The 17,017-nt window shown below is 37.7% G+C and overlaps 3 protein-coding genes across 5 annotated transcripts in view; all 3 read right to left on the reverse strand.

Moving 5' to 3' along the window:
* Positions 1–355: 355 nt before the first annotated feature.
* LOC113683682 (putative adhesion G protein-coupled receptor E4P) lies at positions 356–10,333 on the reverse strand. 3 transcript variants are annotated; one of them, XM_089202076.1, is made up of 11 exons: positions 9,997–10,329; positions 9,136–9,405; positions 8,287–8,436; positions 7,856–8,122; positions 7,231–7,395; positions 6,717–6,926; positions 6,188–6,347; positions 5,955–6,091; positions 5,047–5,304; positions 1,652–1,748; positions 356–1,029 (listed from the first exon to the last, which is right to left on the reverse strand). In XM_089202076.1, exons 1-11 carry the CDS (start codon positions 10,069–10,071, stop codon positions 1,013–1,015), a joined length of 1,806 nt encoding a protein of 601 aa, XP_089058202.1. In that variant the 5' UTR covers positions 10,072–10,329; the 3' UTR covers positions 356–1,012. The 3 variants fall into 3 exon arrangements, with proteins under 3 accessions (XP_089058202.1, XP_089058204.1, XP_089058203.1); XM_089202078.1 differs by lacking the exon at positions 6,717–6,926 and having other exon boundaries at positions 9,997–10,332; XM_089202077.1 differs by lacking the exons at positions 356–1,029; positions 1,652–1,748 and adding an exon at positions 1,828–1,929 and having other exon boundaries at positions 9,997–10,333.
* A 532-nt stretch (positions 10,334–10,865) lies between these two features.
* LOC149047871 (uncharacterized) lies at positions 10,866–12,154 on the reverse strand. Its single transcript, XM_089202082.1, has one exon. It carries the CDS (start codon positions 12,152–12,154, stop codon positions 11,240–11,242), a length of 915 nt encoding a protein of 304 aa, XP_089058208.1. The 3' UTR covers positions 10,866–11,239.
* A 3,069-nt stretch (positions 12,155–15,223) lies between these two features.
* Positions 15,224–17,017, reverse strand: part of LOC149047872 (uncharacterized) — a 2,172-nt gene continuing 378 nt past the window's right edge. The window contains exon 1 of the mRNA XM_089198769.1: positions 15,224–17,017. This exon is cut by the window's right edge and continues 378 nt beyond it. Coding sequence (XP_089054895.1) covers positions 15,224–17,017 — 1,794 coding nt within the window.

The raw sequence follows: 17,017 nt of genomic DNA on the forward strand, positions 1-17,017 counted from the left end.
CACCTTAACCTATCCTTAACCATCCAAGAAGCTCTCTTATACTCTCTGAATTGTACTTGTGTCAGGATCACAAAGTACACAAATCCCCGGTACTTATGACATTTTATAATTCCGCAAAATATTATGATGAAAAATGAACAATTTGCATGCAAGTTGAATACTCACTTAACTTATGCTTTAGTTCAAAACGGTATCAGCCTTGTTAATCTACCTTCGCCCTGCCAACTACCCATTAGCTTGAGGTTTCGTGCAAGAAGGCACCGAGTTCCCTAGCATTAATTTAAAAGAATTAACCCAATCCACGAACCTTTTTTTGACTTTTTAAAACATAAAGGACAAAGAATTTCCTTCATGATTGCGAAAAAATTTTAGATTTTATTTTTTAATTTTAACCAGCATGCAATTACATTTTGTTGTTTTCATCATCATTCTTTGTCATCTCCTTTTTTTCTAGTTCTTCACTGTTCGTCCCATTAAAATTACTGTTGTTTGATAACGGAAACATACTTTCCTTGCCTACAGATACAAAGCAACTACTAGGAAAACAAAGCAAAAAAGGGCGCAGTCTTTTGTTGGTATTTATTTCATGTGTGCTAGTCCAAAAAAGCGTAATAATTTTTTTTTTAGGAGACATATTTAGTATATTTACCTTAATTTCCTCCACGTTTTTTTAGTCTCTTGCATTTTGAAAGTGCTGTGAAAGCCAAAGCTCCTTTACTGTTATGTGGCCGGTACTCAATATAGAAACCTGTTTATCGCTTTCCGTCGTACTAATCAACGCAGAAATTACCCTTTTTAGACAATTACCATAAAATTGAACACGATGTTCAAACCTCAGTTGGCCAAGAGGTAGCTTAGTGTCCGAGGAAATGATCAATTTTATCAATACTCACGCAAACATACAAAAGAAAAAAACAAAGTAAAAGCAGAACCATTAAAGGTAGAGATAATATGTGGAGGACTTTGTACAGCGGTAATAAGCTATTCCAAGTGAAATGTTCCATGTGTCTTTTTAAATCAGTTGTAACTCTGCAACATGAATCAGAATTAAGAACATGAGAGAACTTCTTCGATGATGTGCCGTCTAAACTATTGAGATCACTGTAAAGATCCGGTCTGAAGATCTGGCGTTAAATATAATACTTAATGATTTGAAATAGGGTCAGAACTTGGAGAACAAAGCGTTTCATCCCTTCTTAAGAATCCTTGGCATTCAACTTATTATTAGACTTAACAGCCCACAGTTCTCGTTTAATTCTTTATAATGCTTTTAGTTCATGATAGAAATTATACAAAAGTTGCCTAGCTGCATCTGGCCCGAGTTCCGTTAATTCATTTACGATTCTAAAAACCTCGAGTCCGTTTGGAACCATGAAAGCAACAACAACAAAAACGACTAAAAAGAAATGACAAACAAAACAAACAAACCAAAAGTGAAAAGAAGCCTCGCTAACAATGTCCAGTTATCTTTAATCTGGCATTAGAGAGGGAAGTTTTATGGCACACATTTCTTGTTCAACTTACAGGCAAGCACGTCCATTTGTTTGCCATCGCATCAGTTATTTACCACAGGTAAGATGCATAATTGAAACATAGCTAGTCCAGCAATCAACTCAAACATTCAACTTAATTATATTTAGTCAATTCTTACCCGTATTTACACCTGAAAAATGGCGTTTCCTTCTTCTTGTGTCTCTCTTGGTTGTATTCATTCTCTCACACAAAATACTCTTAACAGATTTTTTAACCTAATGAAAATTTAATTAAAAGAAGTTCGTCACTTCATCCATCTCGCCGATCATATATTTTCCTGCATTTAAGTCCGAAATAAGCAAATTGAGATTAACCTGCCGTTTGGGGATAAAAAATTGTGTCTCTCTTGGTTGTATTCATTCTCTCACACAAAATACTCTTAACAGATTTTTTAACCTGATGAAAATTTAATTAAAAGAAGTTCGTCATTTCATCCATCTCGCCGATCATATATTTTCCTGCATTTAAGTCTGTAATAAGCAAATTGAGGTTAACCTGCCGTTTGGGGATAAAAACTAACTGCTTGCAGGGTAAAACTGAGGTGACCACCGATTTCAGACGAACATTAGTTCAGTGGGTGTGAGATTTTTACAGAGGGCTTTCTTTCACTTTGGAACAACAAGTAGCAAACCAAAAGTACCTTAGGAATTCATACGTTCTACTTGATACTGTAACTGCATAGTAAGTCGACGTTTAAAAACCTCGCCGACGTAAAACTATATCCACGCACCTTTTTTCCCACTTGCCTTACTTCTGAGCTTCAAGCCATTTGCTTTTGAATACTTTAAGAACAAGTCTCTGTAAGAATCAAACATCTTGGGAAATGAAAATTTTCAACCCCTCTTCAAATTTTGCAGTTAGGCACTCAGGGGGGATGCACAAAAATACCCTTTTTAAAGGTCGCAGCACTCTTGTTGCCATGGTAACAACGGCTGCTTGTTCGAGGCCTGGGGCCTCATTTTCATACAAAAACGTCGCAAAAAAAGAGTGAGATGTTTATTTCTCTATCTCAAGCTAAATACAACATTACAAATTGGCACTTCTACCATACATAGTGACATCCTTCGTCTTCACTTTGGTTTATTCAATTTTCCCTGAGAGTGAATGTGAACACACCAATAGATTATTCATGTCGGTACAGTTTCGGTCATTTTTGTTGTCGGGTAAAACAGGGAAAACGTTTATCTGAAATTCTCCAAAAGTACACCGATTCTGGAACTGAAACTACCCACCTAGCTGGTTATAATATTCTAGCTTTTAAATATGTAAAAGTCTCTGCGGGCCTGCCTCTACTTTTTATAGGGGCAATTCGCGAAAAAAGCTCAAAATCAGATATTGCATAATTTGGCGATGTTGACATCTGATGTTCTCAGCAACAAATGTTTCAGACAAATGACACATGCACGGCTTTGGAAGAATGTTATCTTATGAGCAATATCCCGAAGAGAAATCTCGACTCTGGTAGTCATCTTTTAAAAAAAAATTGATCAAACTTCTTGGAGGACTACTCGACATAATTACAAACATATACCTCAAATCGTGTGCATATCATCCAGATTCCGAGTGCTGCACCTTCTTTCATGGGAATTTGAGCGATCCAAAGTCCTCTGAAGATACGCTGATATACTTGTATGCCATTTGAAACAAGTTGAAGTCGGCTGATCTACACGAAACTATCCTTCGTGTCCGGTCATTTGTCATAAACATGTACGTTGTCACGATGGCGTGACGCTGTATTTCTCTATGAAGTTTCCATCGATCGCCCCAAAGAAGACGAGAAATGAACATTTTTGGATATATCAGCAGATTTCGGCGCATTCTAAGTAAAAAGAACCCCCAAAAAAGAAGAAAACCTCAATTGAACGCTCGTAAACACTGAGAATCTGAGAGCAGAAATCGCAGCTTGTAAGCGGCAGTACTACATGTAAAACCCAGTCGTCATAATAGCAATTTGTACTATTTGCGCGAAAATCATCACAGAGTGGAGATTTTGAACTACTCAGTATCCCTGCAGTACAGAAAACGGAACAGGGATTTCATCACAATCAATTTCCAAAATTAAGCTTTTTTCTTTCACGTGCTCGAACGTTAAATTGGCTTTGGGCCTTGAGATTTATTTCCCTTGACAATAAAATGCTATAGAAAGAACTTACAAAATTACAAAGGAACTATTTTTGATGTCGCTTGGACCGAGAAATACAGATTTGAAATAATTCATGCTGTCACTGATGAACCAAAGGGCACAATCTTCTCAGCTATTAGCTTGATAGTCTCCACAGACTAACGTTATTAGACCGAACGATCTTCCTTTTCTTCCTAGTGAGCCGGCCACCTCAGGAGAAAATTAAAGAGACCTTTGACTTCCTCTCGTGTAAATCACTGGGAGATTGCGCTATATTCATCTTTCTTTAAGCTTGTAAAAGATATCCGGGAGAAAAGTATGGAAAATAATGGTGATGAAATCGCTGCTCTTTTTCCTGAAGGACATGAAGCAATCGAGATTACATATTAACCATGGGGAGTTTCGTTCAAGTGACAAGTTGCGATTTGCGAGTGGATAATAAGTTGTTTGAAAGGTGGAATTATGACATTATGATTTCATTAAATCTTTTATTTCGAACTTTGTTATGATTTTTTCTTTATCAAGACATGGAAGGAAACATTGATTGACTCGATAGCACTGCGGCGGTGACAAGTCTCTCCTCGTCATATCCTCGGCAAATTTTTTTAACAGTTTTCTGACAGTTTTCAGATGATTTGAAATATCTTAGTTCCTGTCACAAGGAAATGATAACTGCCCGTATCTGCTCTTTGTAAGGAGATGCCTATGTCGTTCAAATTGATTTGGTTGCAACTGGGTTTTACATGTAGTACTGCCGCTGACAAGTTACGATTTATACTCTTAGATTCTGGGTGTTTACGAGCGTTCAATCAAGGTTTTCCTTTTTTTTTTTTTTTTTGGTTGTTTTTACTTCAGAAAGCGCAAATCTGCTGACATATATGAAAAATATCCATTTCCTGTCTTTTTTGGAGCGACCGATGGAAACTTCATGGAGAAATGCAGCGTCACGTCATCGTGATAATGTACAAAGTGAAGACGAATGATGTCACTATGTATGGTAGAAGTGCCAATTTATAATGTTGTATTTAGCTTGAGATAAAGAAATAAACATCTCACTCTTTTTTTGCGACGTTTTTGTATGAAAATGGGGCCCCAGGCCTCGAACAAACAGTCGTTGTTACCATGGCAACAAGAGTGCTGCGACCTTTAAAAAGGGCATTTTTGTGCATCCCCTCCTGAGTGCCTAACTGCAAAATTTGAAGGGGGGTTGAAAATTTTCATTTCCCAAGATGTTTGGTTCTTACAGAGACTTGTTCTTAAGTCTTTTTTCGCTCAGCTTTTTCACGTAATTTCAAAAGTCTATATAATAAAAATACTATGGGTGTACAAGGAAAATCATGGGGAGCAATTCTTGACCTTTCGAAGCTTATGATAAAAAAATAAGGACTTACCGAATCGTCTAAAATGCAGAAGCTCACAAATATGAAAACTCCTTGGAATGAATTCAAGATGGTGAATATGTAATGAAACACAGCTGTTGATGTAATGAACGTGAGAAAGCCAAACGACCATGTAATACCCAGAATTGGCAGCAGCATTGCAAAACGTCTCAACCAATCCTTCACGTGCTTGGCAGGTGTTTTGTTGTTTTTGGTTTTAGTCGCTCTGAGTATCCCACGAAGCAAGATAATTAACAGAATTGAGTTGATCTAGAGGCAAAAATTCACAAGAGGATTGATAAAAGAAGAAAAGATAGAAAAAAAGAAACAAAACAAAAAACAAATCGAAATCCTTCTTCTTGTCTCTGCTTATGAGTGTTTTGCCCTCATAGTTTACCATTCCTTTTATTCCTAAGATTTTCTTATCTCCTACTAAGCTTCTTAACCATGATGACATGCATAAAAAATAGTTTTGATGAAGCCAGAAAATATATATATGTTATTCACCAGACGGGAGATCCGTATTAGGAAAAACTGTGCCCGAGGTCTCGGATACCGCCTGAGGCCGTAGGCCTCGTACGGTACAAAACACAGAAGGCACAGTTTTTCCCAACACGGACCGACCTTGGCTGGTGAATAACATTCTTATTTTTTTTAAAAACCTAACAAATGGTTGCAAAAAGAACCGCCCGCTGTGAGCGGGTCCGATGGAGAGAATACTGGCCGCTCTCGGAACAAATAAGATTGCAGGATTTGTAGAATACCGTCCGCTCACGAGCTGAGAAAAAAATAAGATCAGATATTTTTTCGAAAAAATCCTCTAGTGCGATACCCTATATTAAACCTCATATTAAACGGTGTCTGCATAAAATATATCTTACACCATAAAAGGAGCACCATTGTCAAAAGAGTATACTTACTAATAGGATTACGGCAACTGGAGCAACAAACGCCCAATAAATGAGCCAATGTTCTGTTGTAAGCCAACAGTTATTTGCTGCATAAGACTTGATTCCAGTTACTGTCAGAGAAATGGCCACTATTAGGACTGGAACACCTGGGACAGCCAGAAATGAATTAAGTATTAACAAAAGCAACTACCAAATTTTCTGACCCTTTTATAATGTACTTGTTCAAGGAGTGTTGCTCTTACCCCATCCTAGAGCATAGAACCATTTCTTTTTCAATGCCAGAATTTCTGGCCGTTCAGCCTTTAATATCAGGAAGTACAACATAACACCATAACACAGCATCCAGAAAAATACAGACAGGAGGGAATAATGGAGTAACACTGCTATTGTTGTGCATAACTCCTGTGAATGTAAAATATATCTATGAATAAATGAAAAATATTATATGATTCGTAAAATTAAGCATGAATTTTGATTGGATCTTTTCTATGATCTGTTAAAGGAGAGAAGCACAGTTGACATCACAAGTAAGACTGTTCTACTTCCTTATATTGAGCAAATTAATTCCATGCTGCAATGCCTCTGTTTTGTATTAGATCACAGAAAACTAAAGATGAATCACGAAAATCCATGACACACGGGTGCGCTCCTTTGCCTCCTTTCTGTTCTTACTTCATTTTTATCTCATATTTGATATATTACTGAACAGCAGCACAGACGCATAGACACAGTTTTTTTAAAAACGAGTACCGAAACACATTTGATATTTACCTTTGGTCTTTCTGCTTTTCCAGCTATAATAATTAGAAGACAAGAAACCGAAATGGCAGCAAACAAATGCAGTAACATTGTTATCCGAAAACTTCTCAACTTTTTCCAACAGGTTAAGATTGTCACACAAGTGAGCACCAGAAAGAAAAGTGAACATGCGCAACCTACAGTAGAAATATATTTGAAGTACGGCTGATGACGAGGTTTTACCTGAAACGAAAACCAGAAAAAAACTGTGTGGGAATTTTTATGAATTAGGCAACAAGTAGCAACATGAAAAGAAACAAGAATTTAAATAAGTGGAAGTTGTGTAATATATTTAGAGGTAAAAAATACGTTGTGAGTATTTTATTTTGACGACATGAGACCAATGACAAAATAGAAAAAAGTAACAAATAGTAAATCAAGGAGTTTTTGGCGACTTTTTTGCGATTCTATTGATAAAATAAAGACAATGATCGAACAGTGTCTTTTGTCAAAATATCGGACTGAAGAGACTATACATAACACTCACTGGCTTGTTGTTCAGTAAGACTGCAAAGATGGTTAAGTGATCACACTCGCACGTGGTTACACGCGAGTTTGACTCACGATCAACGCGAACACATCCACGCGTCAGCCACGTCCTCTGCGATTGGTCGATCTCCCAGAAAACGCACTTTCCAATCAAATCAGAACGCTGCAATGAAAGTGTTACGATTAAAACTTAGACAGCAGGATACGTTGCAAAAAAAAAAAAAAAGAGATAATGCATGAGAGTAATACTAAACTCTCAAAAAGTAACACCAAGCTGATTCATTTCCCCTATGAAATAATACCCTTTTTTCACTTGGTTTTTAGGACTTACTGTTCAAGAGACGCTATACCGGAGAAAAATTTATATTTCAGCAACCAGTGTCATAAAATTTTCCCTGGAACCTTTATGAAGTTGAATGATGACCTGAGCTGCCAACAACTATAACTGTGCTCAATTGGATAGGTATAGAATAAAAACGATTTATCGACGATTACCCTTATAAAGAACTGAGGTCTATTTATATTGTCCAGCAACGTTTTTTAACCCATAAAACTGACGGGAGTAGGTTTCCCATGCGCTGTTGTTGCAACTCGTATTACTAACAATACAAAACAATCAATACCTTGTTATTGTGATTAAAAGCCAGCTTGATAGGTTTACTCAGGAAACCAGACACACGATCATAAATAGTGAAAGAAACAATGCTTGTGCCACTCCTCCGAAGCCTACCTCCGGCGCTCTGATTATTACTGGGTCCATCTACTGGAAGCCTAAGGACATTTTTAAGTGTTCCGTAGGCAATGGTGGACATGCGAGTTTCTATTGTGTCCGAGATCGCTGAGCCAGGAACAAGGATTGTTGCGCCATATTGAGCGAAGTCAACCTTCAACTAGGAATGAAATATACAAATACATATTCACTCAGACCGAAAGTTCACGAAATCAATGAAATATGTCATTAAAACCGACTCATAGTTACAGAAATGTTCCTGAATTAACTAACATTATGGTTCAAAGCAGTCTAAAAAGATTTTAACATCGACCTTTGACTTACCTCATGTTTTGGGTTCCAGCGATCAACTCTAAGAGCGATGTTTTTTGATAATAACTCCAATTTATTGGTTGAGTTACCAAGATTACTGTTCACTTGAAAAGCAAAGTCGTCCATAGTCTTCAGAAGTATGTCAGTGATGTTTCCCCTTTTCTGGATTTTAATAAAGTCAAGCTTAAGATAATAAATTTTCTGCAGTGAATGCAAACAATCGGTGAGGGGGCCTACGAAGGGTTCCAAAAATAGCCTTGCAAAATTTAAATCCATTTGTATTTTTGTCCATTAAAAATTAAACAGTCAGGTATTCTTAATTAACAAAAAGAGGGTTTAAAATCACTCAGGGAGATCTTGCTATAAGTATGTCGTGTTACATAGGGTTCAGGCCGTTTGTTTGAAAAGCTTTTAGAACTCAACCGGGATTTAAATAATGATTACTCTTGGTCTAAATTTCTCTTATTTGAAGCTTCATTAGTGCCACGTTCCATTCTAGCGTATAGCAAAAATGAACCGAGGAAACAAAAAATAAAAAAAAACAAAAGTAATATTTCACAAGAAGCTTGGTTTGCTAAAATATGCTGTGGACTACCCATGCCAGTCCTTGGCATCTCACCTTACCAAATGAAAAATTAATTAAAAAATTAAATTAAATGTACTTCATCATGAGAACCACGGACTTATCCGACATATAATCATATAATGTGTGGAACTTGTTGTCTCTATAGAAGAATAAAGTGATGGCTAAAAGGCTGTTTACCGTTCTGTTTCAATCAAGAAACAGGAAAATACAGCTGGTGATAAGGAAATGTAACAAAGAAAAAGAAATTAAAACTTTTCTCAGGATCAGCAAAGTACCTCCTGCAACGGCAACCATGTTTTTGTATTTTCCTCCTCCAGTAAATTACTTGCCACTTTCACGATGTTTTGTTGGTCTGATGTTGCACTGATCGCACTGTTGTTTTTCATCGAGTTGTACTGCACAATTTCTTTAAGCATATCCACGGAGAGAGAAAGTTCGCTTTGGTTGAGTTTTAGCTCGTCCCCAGTCTTTGTCAAATTGAGAAATTTTGTGATGACCGTGCTTAAGTTGGTGGAAGGGTAACTACCGGTAATAATGGCATCAACCTGGTCGACAAGTTAAGGGTGGTTAGAAAGAAAAAAAAAAACATGATCGTTTCAAGACACATTTCCGTTCACGAAGATTTTATATTAGCGCTTCAAGGTTCGGAATGGTCAAGGTAACGGAATGCGACGTTATGATACAACATGGCAAAATATTTTGAAATGACAGTGCTAACTTGCTACCATTTTTAGGGAAAACAGAACGCTTCTAACCGACGCAAAGGGTTCTATTCGAAGTTTTGGAAAAAATCTCATATGGCGGCATTTTGAACACCATCCTGGCTGGGGTTGTTCCCATGGTGCGGTGCAGATCAATAATGACAAAGGCTTTCTTCTAAGTGTCTTAACCGAAGAAGGTATCCATTCGACAATTGCTCGGGATTTTTCGCTGGGAGAAAACCTGTAACGACTGTTTATTTATGAAAAAATTTCCATCATGTAGTTCGGATAGTTTTCCGGTGGGAAATTATCAAAGGAACAAAATAGCCTCTAAAACAGAAGCTTCGACCGATGTAGTGGACTCTGTTTTTCCGGCTCACGTCCAAAACAAATCGAACTTTGTACTAGCTTAGAAAACACCCAAGATTTGTATACCTCTAGCTGTAGATCTGTAATTAGGTTTGATTGCCCTGTTGATAAACATGAGGTAATATGTGAATATAAAATCATACATGCTTACATATTTTTATTGTTATAGACTTAGTAACTGTGGTTGTAAAAGGTAGCAGTACTTTAATCTTAGTTTCCGAGTATGTTTTGTAGGTCAAAATGTAAAAGTGTTTATTGGAAATTTCTTTTGAAATTTATTGGGGAAAGAAAACCCCAAGGAAATGAAAAAGCAAGTGGTATAGGTCACTTAAAATCGGTTGAGTCTAACCTCTGACGCATCGCAACTTTGGGAAATTAAAGATTCTCCAAGAAAGTCTTTCTTTATTTTTGTCTCTTTTTGTATAAAGAAATAGTTGTACAACAATCATGACGAGCTTTGCCCACCAAAAGAATTTATGCAAATTAGGCTAAGCCGGATCTGAGATCCGCCTGGCAATTATTAACTGTAAGAGAAGATCTCATTTCGCGCCCACAGTACGTTGGAGGTGTTGCGGTTGAGGTCTCTGTAATTACTTTTTTGGCACTTTTCGGCGTCCAAATTGCATGGTTTGAGTAACCCAAAACCTTTAAGCTGACCTTTCTTGTCATAACACGAATGTTTTCCCGATAGGGACACGCGGTAATGTCTGCGTCACTCGCGTGCAGGCATTTTTCAAGATTAAACCCTCGCGTGAAATCAACAGCTCATGTTTACTTTAACGCTCCTTTTAATGCGCACAATGTAGGCCAGGGAAATTTTACATTTTATCGGAATTTTTGCGAAGGATAATAATATTTCGACGCCGACCTAAATTATACGTTGAACAAAACGCAAAACAGCATAACATGTTTAAGAGGAAACTTGAAAAAAATACAAAGTTGCAGAAACCCTGAAAACCTTCGAATTTGATGGAAGGAAATTTTTAGAAATCTTAAAATTTGACTTCGGAGAAATGTTTTGTTGCGAACATACTTGGGAGACGAAAACGTAAAGCGAAATTATAACATGCTATAATCTAAATGGAGGTATTTTACACTATAAACACTCGAAGGACTTGCTCACTAGTAACAGGAACGTTTGAATTTATTGAACACACACCGATTTCTTCGGCATTGACATATTGGTGAGTTGGAAATAAAAGCGCTTTTATTGCGCACTAAAAGCTAAATGGAAGAAAAACTCAAATTTGTTAAGAAACTAGCCGATAAATTAGAAGAGAACTATCCGTATATTTCGTCATTTATATATTCAGAGTGCCTCTGAAAGTTCCTTTAAAGAGGGGCGTTTTGCTGGCTCTTCGCAAAGAGCAGTTCTGGCCACCTTCAAAGATCTTGCTGTCGCTGTTGGGAGCAAATCCAATACTGCCAAAACTATTTTCCCTAAAGAAAATATGTCAGATTGGGCACTCTGCCTGCCACTCCCGTTGACAATTTCGGAGGCAATGTGTGGATATTGTTCTCGATACTTCTCCTGTTGATGGGTGGACAAGGACATCGCCGGCTTGGGATCTGACGAGAAACGAGCTTTCCCAAAATCGATGATCACAGGATTCCACTCCTCTCCTCGTTGCTCCATTACCACGTTGTTGCTCTTCACGTCGTTGTGAAGAATACCACATGAATGAATGTGGTTTAACGCCTCGATAAGTTTTTTTAAAATTTCAAGCCAAGTAGGCTTTTCTAATGTTTCTTTCTTTATGGCTTTGTGTAAAGTGAGGCCTTTGTTTTTGTTCCCGTGGAACTTGGTGACAAGTCGAATGGGCTCGCTCTTGGTTATGATACCAAAGAGTAGAGGGACACCACGGTGATCTTTCAGGTGTTTGATCATGGTAGCTTCGTGGCGCACTTCGCTTCTCAGGTGAGCGAGGTCGACGTTCTTCCTCTTTTTAAATTCTTTGACAGCTACCACCATATCTCTGTAAAAGGCTAGGTAGCAACTGCCAAATGTTCCAGCGCCAAGAAAATTCGTCGTCCTCACAACTAGCGATGGGTTAATTTCTTTGAACTTTCGCCGCTCCTTATCTTCGTTGCGCTTCTTCTCCTCTGCTAGCTTTTTCATCGCTTTCTCCGCGGATTTTTTTTGCCTCCACCTCTTTCGTGCTTCCTTTCTGATCTTTTTCAGCTTCTCTTTATCCTTTACTGTTCTTCGTTTGTTCCTGGCCATAGCAGACTTCACGAACACTTTTACCAGATATGCAATTCAAAGTAATCAGCAAAAAACGAGAGTGAAATGTCCAGCTATTGAAAGCGTTGCAAGTAATTACACTAATGCAGATATCAAAGCGCTATTAATGAAATTCTAGAAGTTCTGCGTAGCTCGGAAAACCTCCGGAAGAAGAGGTGTGAAAAGACCTCCTTAGAATGAAAAACGGCCTATTGTGCTTTTTTAGTACTAGTTTACTAGCGGCCTTAACGTTCGTCCATATTCAGCACTTATCTCAAACATGGCATCTTTAGCTATCTACAAGACGCGCTGCGATGTATGTGCGTCCAAGTTCAACACTACAACTGCGCTACTGAGACATAGAGAGTCGAAACATCACATTACCGCGCTCGAGGCAGAGTGCGTTACATTCGTCAAGTTCTACAATGGACAAGAGATCGTTTGGCCTCCCCCAAGAATAAGAACGGGAAGGTCTATGAGTTACAAGCAATGGATAAGTGGGATTGTAGAAAGTATCAATTCCTCCCTACATCCGAAAGCCGCTGGTATGTAATTTTTCTCTTTTTCGTTCTTCACACGCTCGAATAGTTGTTAAAATTAAAATTAATTGTGTAATCAAAATGCCACGTCGCCAAATATGGTTTTAGTTTAACCAGCGTCTAGTGAGGTGCTTACGCAAAAAGTTTTTCGAAGGGAACAACAGTGCTTACCGATTTAATATTTTCTCAAGAACATCTCAGTCTATTAAAACACAGAATTAAAAAATAGCAAGAATTACTGGTTCATGTTAAAAATCATCTGGGAACACTACTTATTTCAAAACTATCCTCGAGAGCGCTGTTACTTTGCTCTAGTTGTTTATAGTGACTTACTCATTATTTTTATTGTCTGTGCGCGCTTCCTTCGACGAAGTACGAGACATAGAAGAAATCGTTCTTTAATTCACCTCTAAAACAAAATTCATGAGCTCTTCTCCCATTTGGACACCAAATGAAATTGTACAGTAATAATTGCGTACTACGTGAAGTTGCAGAGTGAGAGATTTTAAATACCAACCAGTCATATATATATTTTTAAAAATATGATAAGACAGTCAAGGAAAATAGTTCTAGTTGCTGTACAGAGCGATTGTTACCATAAATTACCTTGCTACTAGAGGAATTTCTAAGCCAAGAATTTCTAATCCAGGACGGTTTTCAAGGAATACCACTAAAACATATGCAATTTCGTGATTTAAAAATAACTCAGGTTTATGTTTAAAAAGCAAATCATTTAGTAAATTTAACTTCCATTTTAAATAATCACTTCTTATAAAATTACTTTTGTTATTATTCCTTTGGTTTCAGGGAAATGGTGTCGAGTTGAAAGATACTATGTCCCTGAAACATACATCCAAGCTTTGTTGGCTAGCATGCCGAATGCTTTCATCAATAGTGCGAGGGAAAGAAGGCATTTGCGCCCCCCTGTATGGAGAGAAAAATCCAGAGTTTTTCACTACAAGGATCATGAAGTGAATGATGTTATTTCTGCCCTGAGTTATCAAAGTTCTGTACCATTAGAGTTAAAGAAAAGCTATCGGGGGAATATGGAGGTTGCTGCGAGCAATGAGTTGTTAACCGCTCAACAAGCTTTGCAGGCGGCTAAGGAAAGAGCAAGGAGCAAGAAATCAAGCACAATTATATATATATATAACAACTTTATTTAAATAATAACATATAACATATTATTATTAAAAAAGGGTTATAGAAGGGAGGAACTTAATCCTCATTGTAAACTATACCCCAGATATAAAAATTTAATACTATGCAATATACATATACATACTGAAACATTTTACATACAGGCATATATCTATATAAATATAAAATCTAAATAAAGAAGACATATCTAAGATAACTATTTTGTTTAAGATTATAACTAAATAATGTATAATACATAGAATAATTTAATTTTTAGTCATAGGCCTAGTTAAAAAATGTTGATTTAAGAGCTTTCTTAAAAGCATTAATTGAGTCAAGTTCAACTACTGATGACGGTAAACTGTTCCATGTGTCGATATGTCTGTGCCAAAAAGAGTACTTAAGGATGTCTGTACGGCTAAATGGTTTATATAGTTTAAACTGATGACTTTTTCTTGATTGCCTGTTACTGAAGGATATGTAATTATTAGTGTTTACAGAAGAGTGTCCTTTAATGAACTTAAAAAGCTGAACCAAACTAAGAAACTCTCTGCGCTGAGCTAGTGTCGCTAGTTTCAAGGATTTCAGTCGGTCTTCATACGGAGTGTCTTTATCAATGATCCATCTTGTAACGTTCCTTTGCACGCATTCAAGTTTTTCAATGAGATATGCTTGGTGAGGATTCCACGCTTGACAAGCGTACTCGAGTATTGGACGGATCATGGATCTATAACCAGTAAATAGAGCCCTAGAGTGAGATCCAAATGTCCGCTTGAGTAAGCCCAATAATCTGTTCGATCTTGCAACAACAGACAGTACGTGGGGTTTCCAAGATAAATCACTGGAAAGAACTACCCCATGATGTTTGTGTGTAGATACTTGGGTAAGTAGCTTGCTATTAATAGAATAGTTGCACGGAAAGGGAGTTCTAGCCCTGGTGAACTTAATGGACTCGCATTTGTCAGCATTTGTTCCTAAAAGCCACGAGCCACACCAATCAGTGACTTTATCTAGACTCTCCTGGGCAGTGATGGACGTTTGAGATGGAGTACAGTAATTATAGATTAACATATCATCAGCAAACATTTCTGCAGGACTTGATAAAGATTCAGGGATGTCATTGACGTATAGGATAAATAACAGGGGGGCAAGAATGCTCCCCTGTGGAACACCAGATGTGACAGGCGCCCAGTCAGATTGGCAGCCCTCGATTACAACACGTTGAGATCGACCTTGGAGAAAATTGGATAGCCAGGAAAGTAGAGAGCCGGTAATGCCAAAGCGTTCTAGTTTGAGTAGAAGACGGTCATGAGGAACTGAGTCGAAGGCCTTTTCGAAGTCCAGAAATATTACATCGGTAGAGAGGCGTTTATCTAGTGCTTTGGCCCATTCATGGAAAAGGTGTATCAACTGAGAGGTACAGGAGTATCCAGGACGAAAGCCATATTGTTCTGATCCTTTGGACCCTGATCCATAAGAATCCTTCATCAGCCAGTGTAACCGGATTTATTAAGTAAATTTTCGCGGTGAAACGAGAAAGGGTTTTCACCAGCGAGCACGACAATACAATGACAATCCCTAAATCACATGGAAAATCAATACCATGACACCTTGCTACAATGCTAAACTGTGTGGTAACGCTAGACGCGTGACACGCGTGACAGAACACATATTGATGACTACTAAGTAGATTATTTGATTCAATAAATCCAAAAATGCGATTGTATATCAGTCTTTCTAGGGTCTTTACAATCAGACTCGTAAGAGAGATAGGACGATAATTCTTGACTAGATCTTTTTGGCCCTTTTTGAAAATTGGAATGACGTGAGCAGATTTCCATTCCACAGGCAAGGTGCCAGATTGGAGTGAAAAGTTAAATAAATTTGTCATGGACTCTGATATAGCTGGTGCAGCCTCGCGAAGCATACGCGCTGATATCCCATCCGGACCATGAGCTTTTGTAACGTTTAAACCAATGAGCAATTTCTCGACCTCAGATTTAGAGCAAAGTAGACTTGAGATGACTTGATCAGTAAAAGGTTGAAGATCGTCACGTAACTTCTCAGGAATACCAGGACTCTCTATAAAAACCGATAAGAAGAAGTTGTTGAATAGCTGTGCTTTATCGAAGCTGTTTGAAGCCTTTTGGTTCTCCAGGGATACTTCAGGTGGAATAGATCGTGATTTCGTCTTAGATTTTATGAAAGTCCAGAAAGGTTTAGGATTGTTACTGTTTTGAAGAGACTGAACATGGTGCCAATAGCTCTTGTTTATTTCAGATTTGACTTTGTTTCTACACTGCCTATATTTTTCCCAGTCAGATTGAAGTTGAGATGATTTAGCTTTTTTCCATAAGCGTTTCCGTTTGTGAAAAAGGCGACGAATTGCAGATGTTAACCAAGGAACATTTCTTTTTCTTTTCAAATGATGTGTATTGATGTTTTTATTAACAGCAGCAAAGAACAATTCTTTCCATTTAGTCCACATTTGATCAACATTGTTCTCTAAGAATACATTGCCCCATGGGGCATTGGAAAGATGAGAGCGAAAACCTTCCCAATTTGCATTTTTGTAATCGTAAACGATCTTTGGAGCTTGATGTGGACGGGAAATAAAGACATTAAAGTCGAAAAAAACAACGTTATGATCTGAATTTCCAAGGCCACAGTCTATCTCAACATTAGCCAAATGAGCAGGAGTGTTGGTTAAGATTAAATCCAATAAAGCGTCTCCTCTGGTAGGTTTATTCACAAGTTGTGAGAGGCCAAAACGATTAATAACAGAGTCGCAAAAGAAATCGCTGATAGTGTCCGGCTGCCATGGAGCTACAAGGTTCCAGTTCACATTAGGTAGATTAAAATCCCCAAGCAAAAGGATATTACATGATGGTGGAAATTTTTCTAGCGATTGAACCAGTTTAGTTAGGTAGGCCATATCGCTGCTAGGAGAGCGATAGTATACTCCAATAAAGTATGTTGAGCAGGGATTGAAATGAACTTCACACCAAAGGATTTCACAGTCCGTTTCGAGGTCACAACGTCTATAACAACAAATGTTATCCCTTAGAGCTAACAAAACACCACCACCTTTTCCTAGGTGATCTCTTCGGTAGATATTATAATCAGATGACAGGATTTCTTGATCCATTATTTCAGGGTTCAGCCATGTTTCGGTTATAGCGAT

The sequence above is a fragment of the Pocillopora damicornis genome, chromosome 3 (genome assembly GCF_964200805.1).
Source record: "Pocillopora damicornis chromosome 3, jaPocDami1.2, whole genome shotgun sequence".
Classification (NCBI taxonomy): domain Eukaryota; kingdom Metazoa; phylum Cnidaria; class Anthozoa; order Scleractinia; family Pocilloporidae; genus Pocillopora; species Pocillopora damicornis.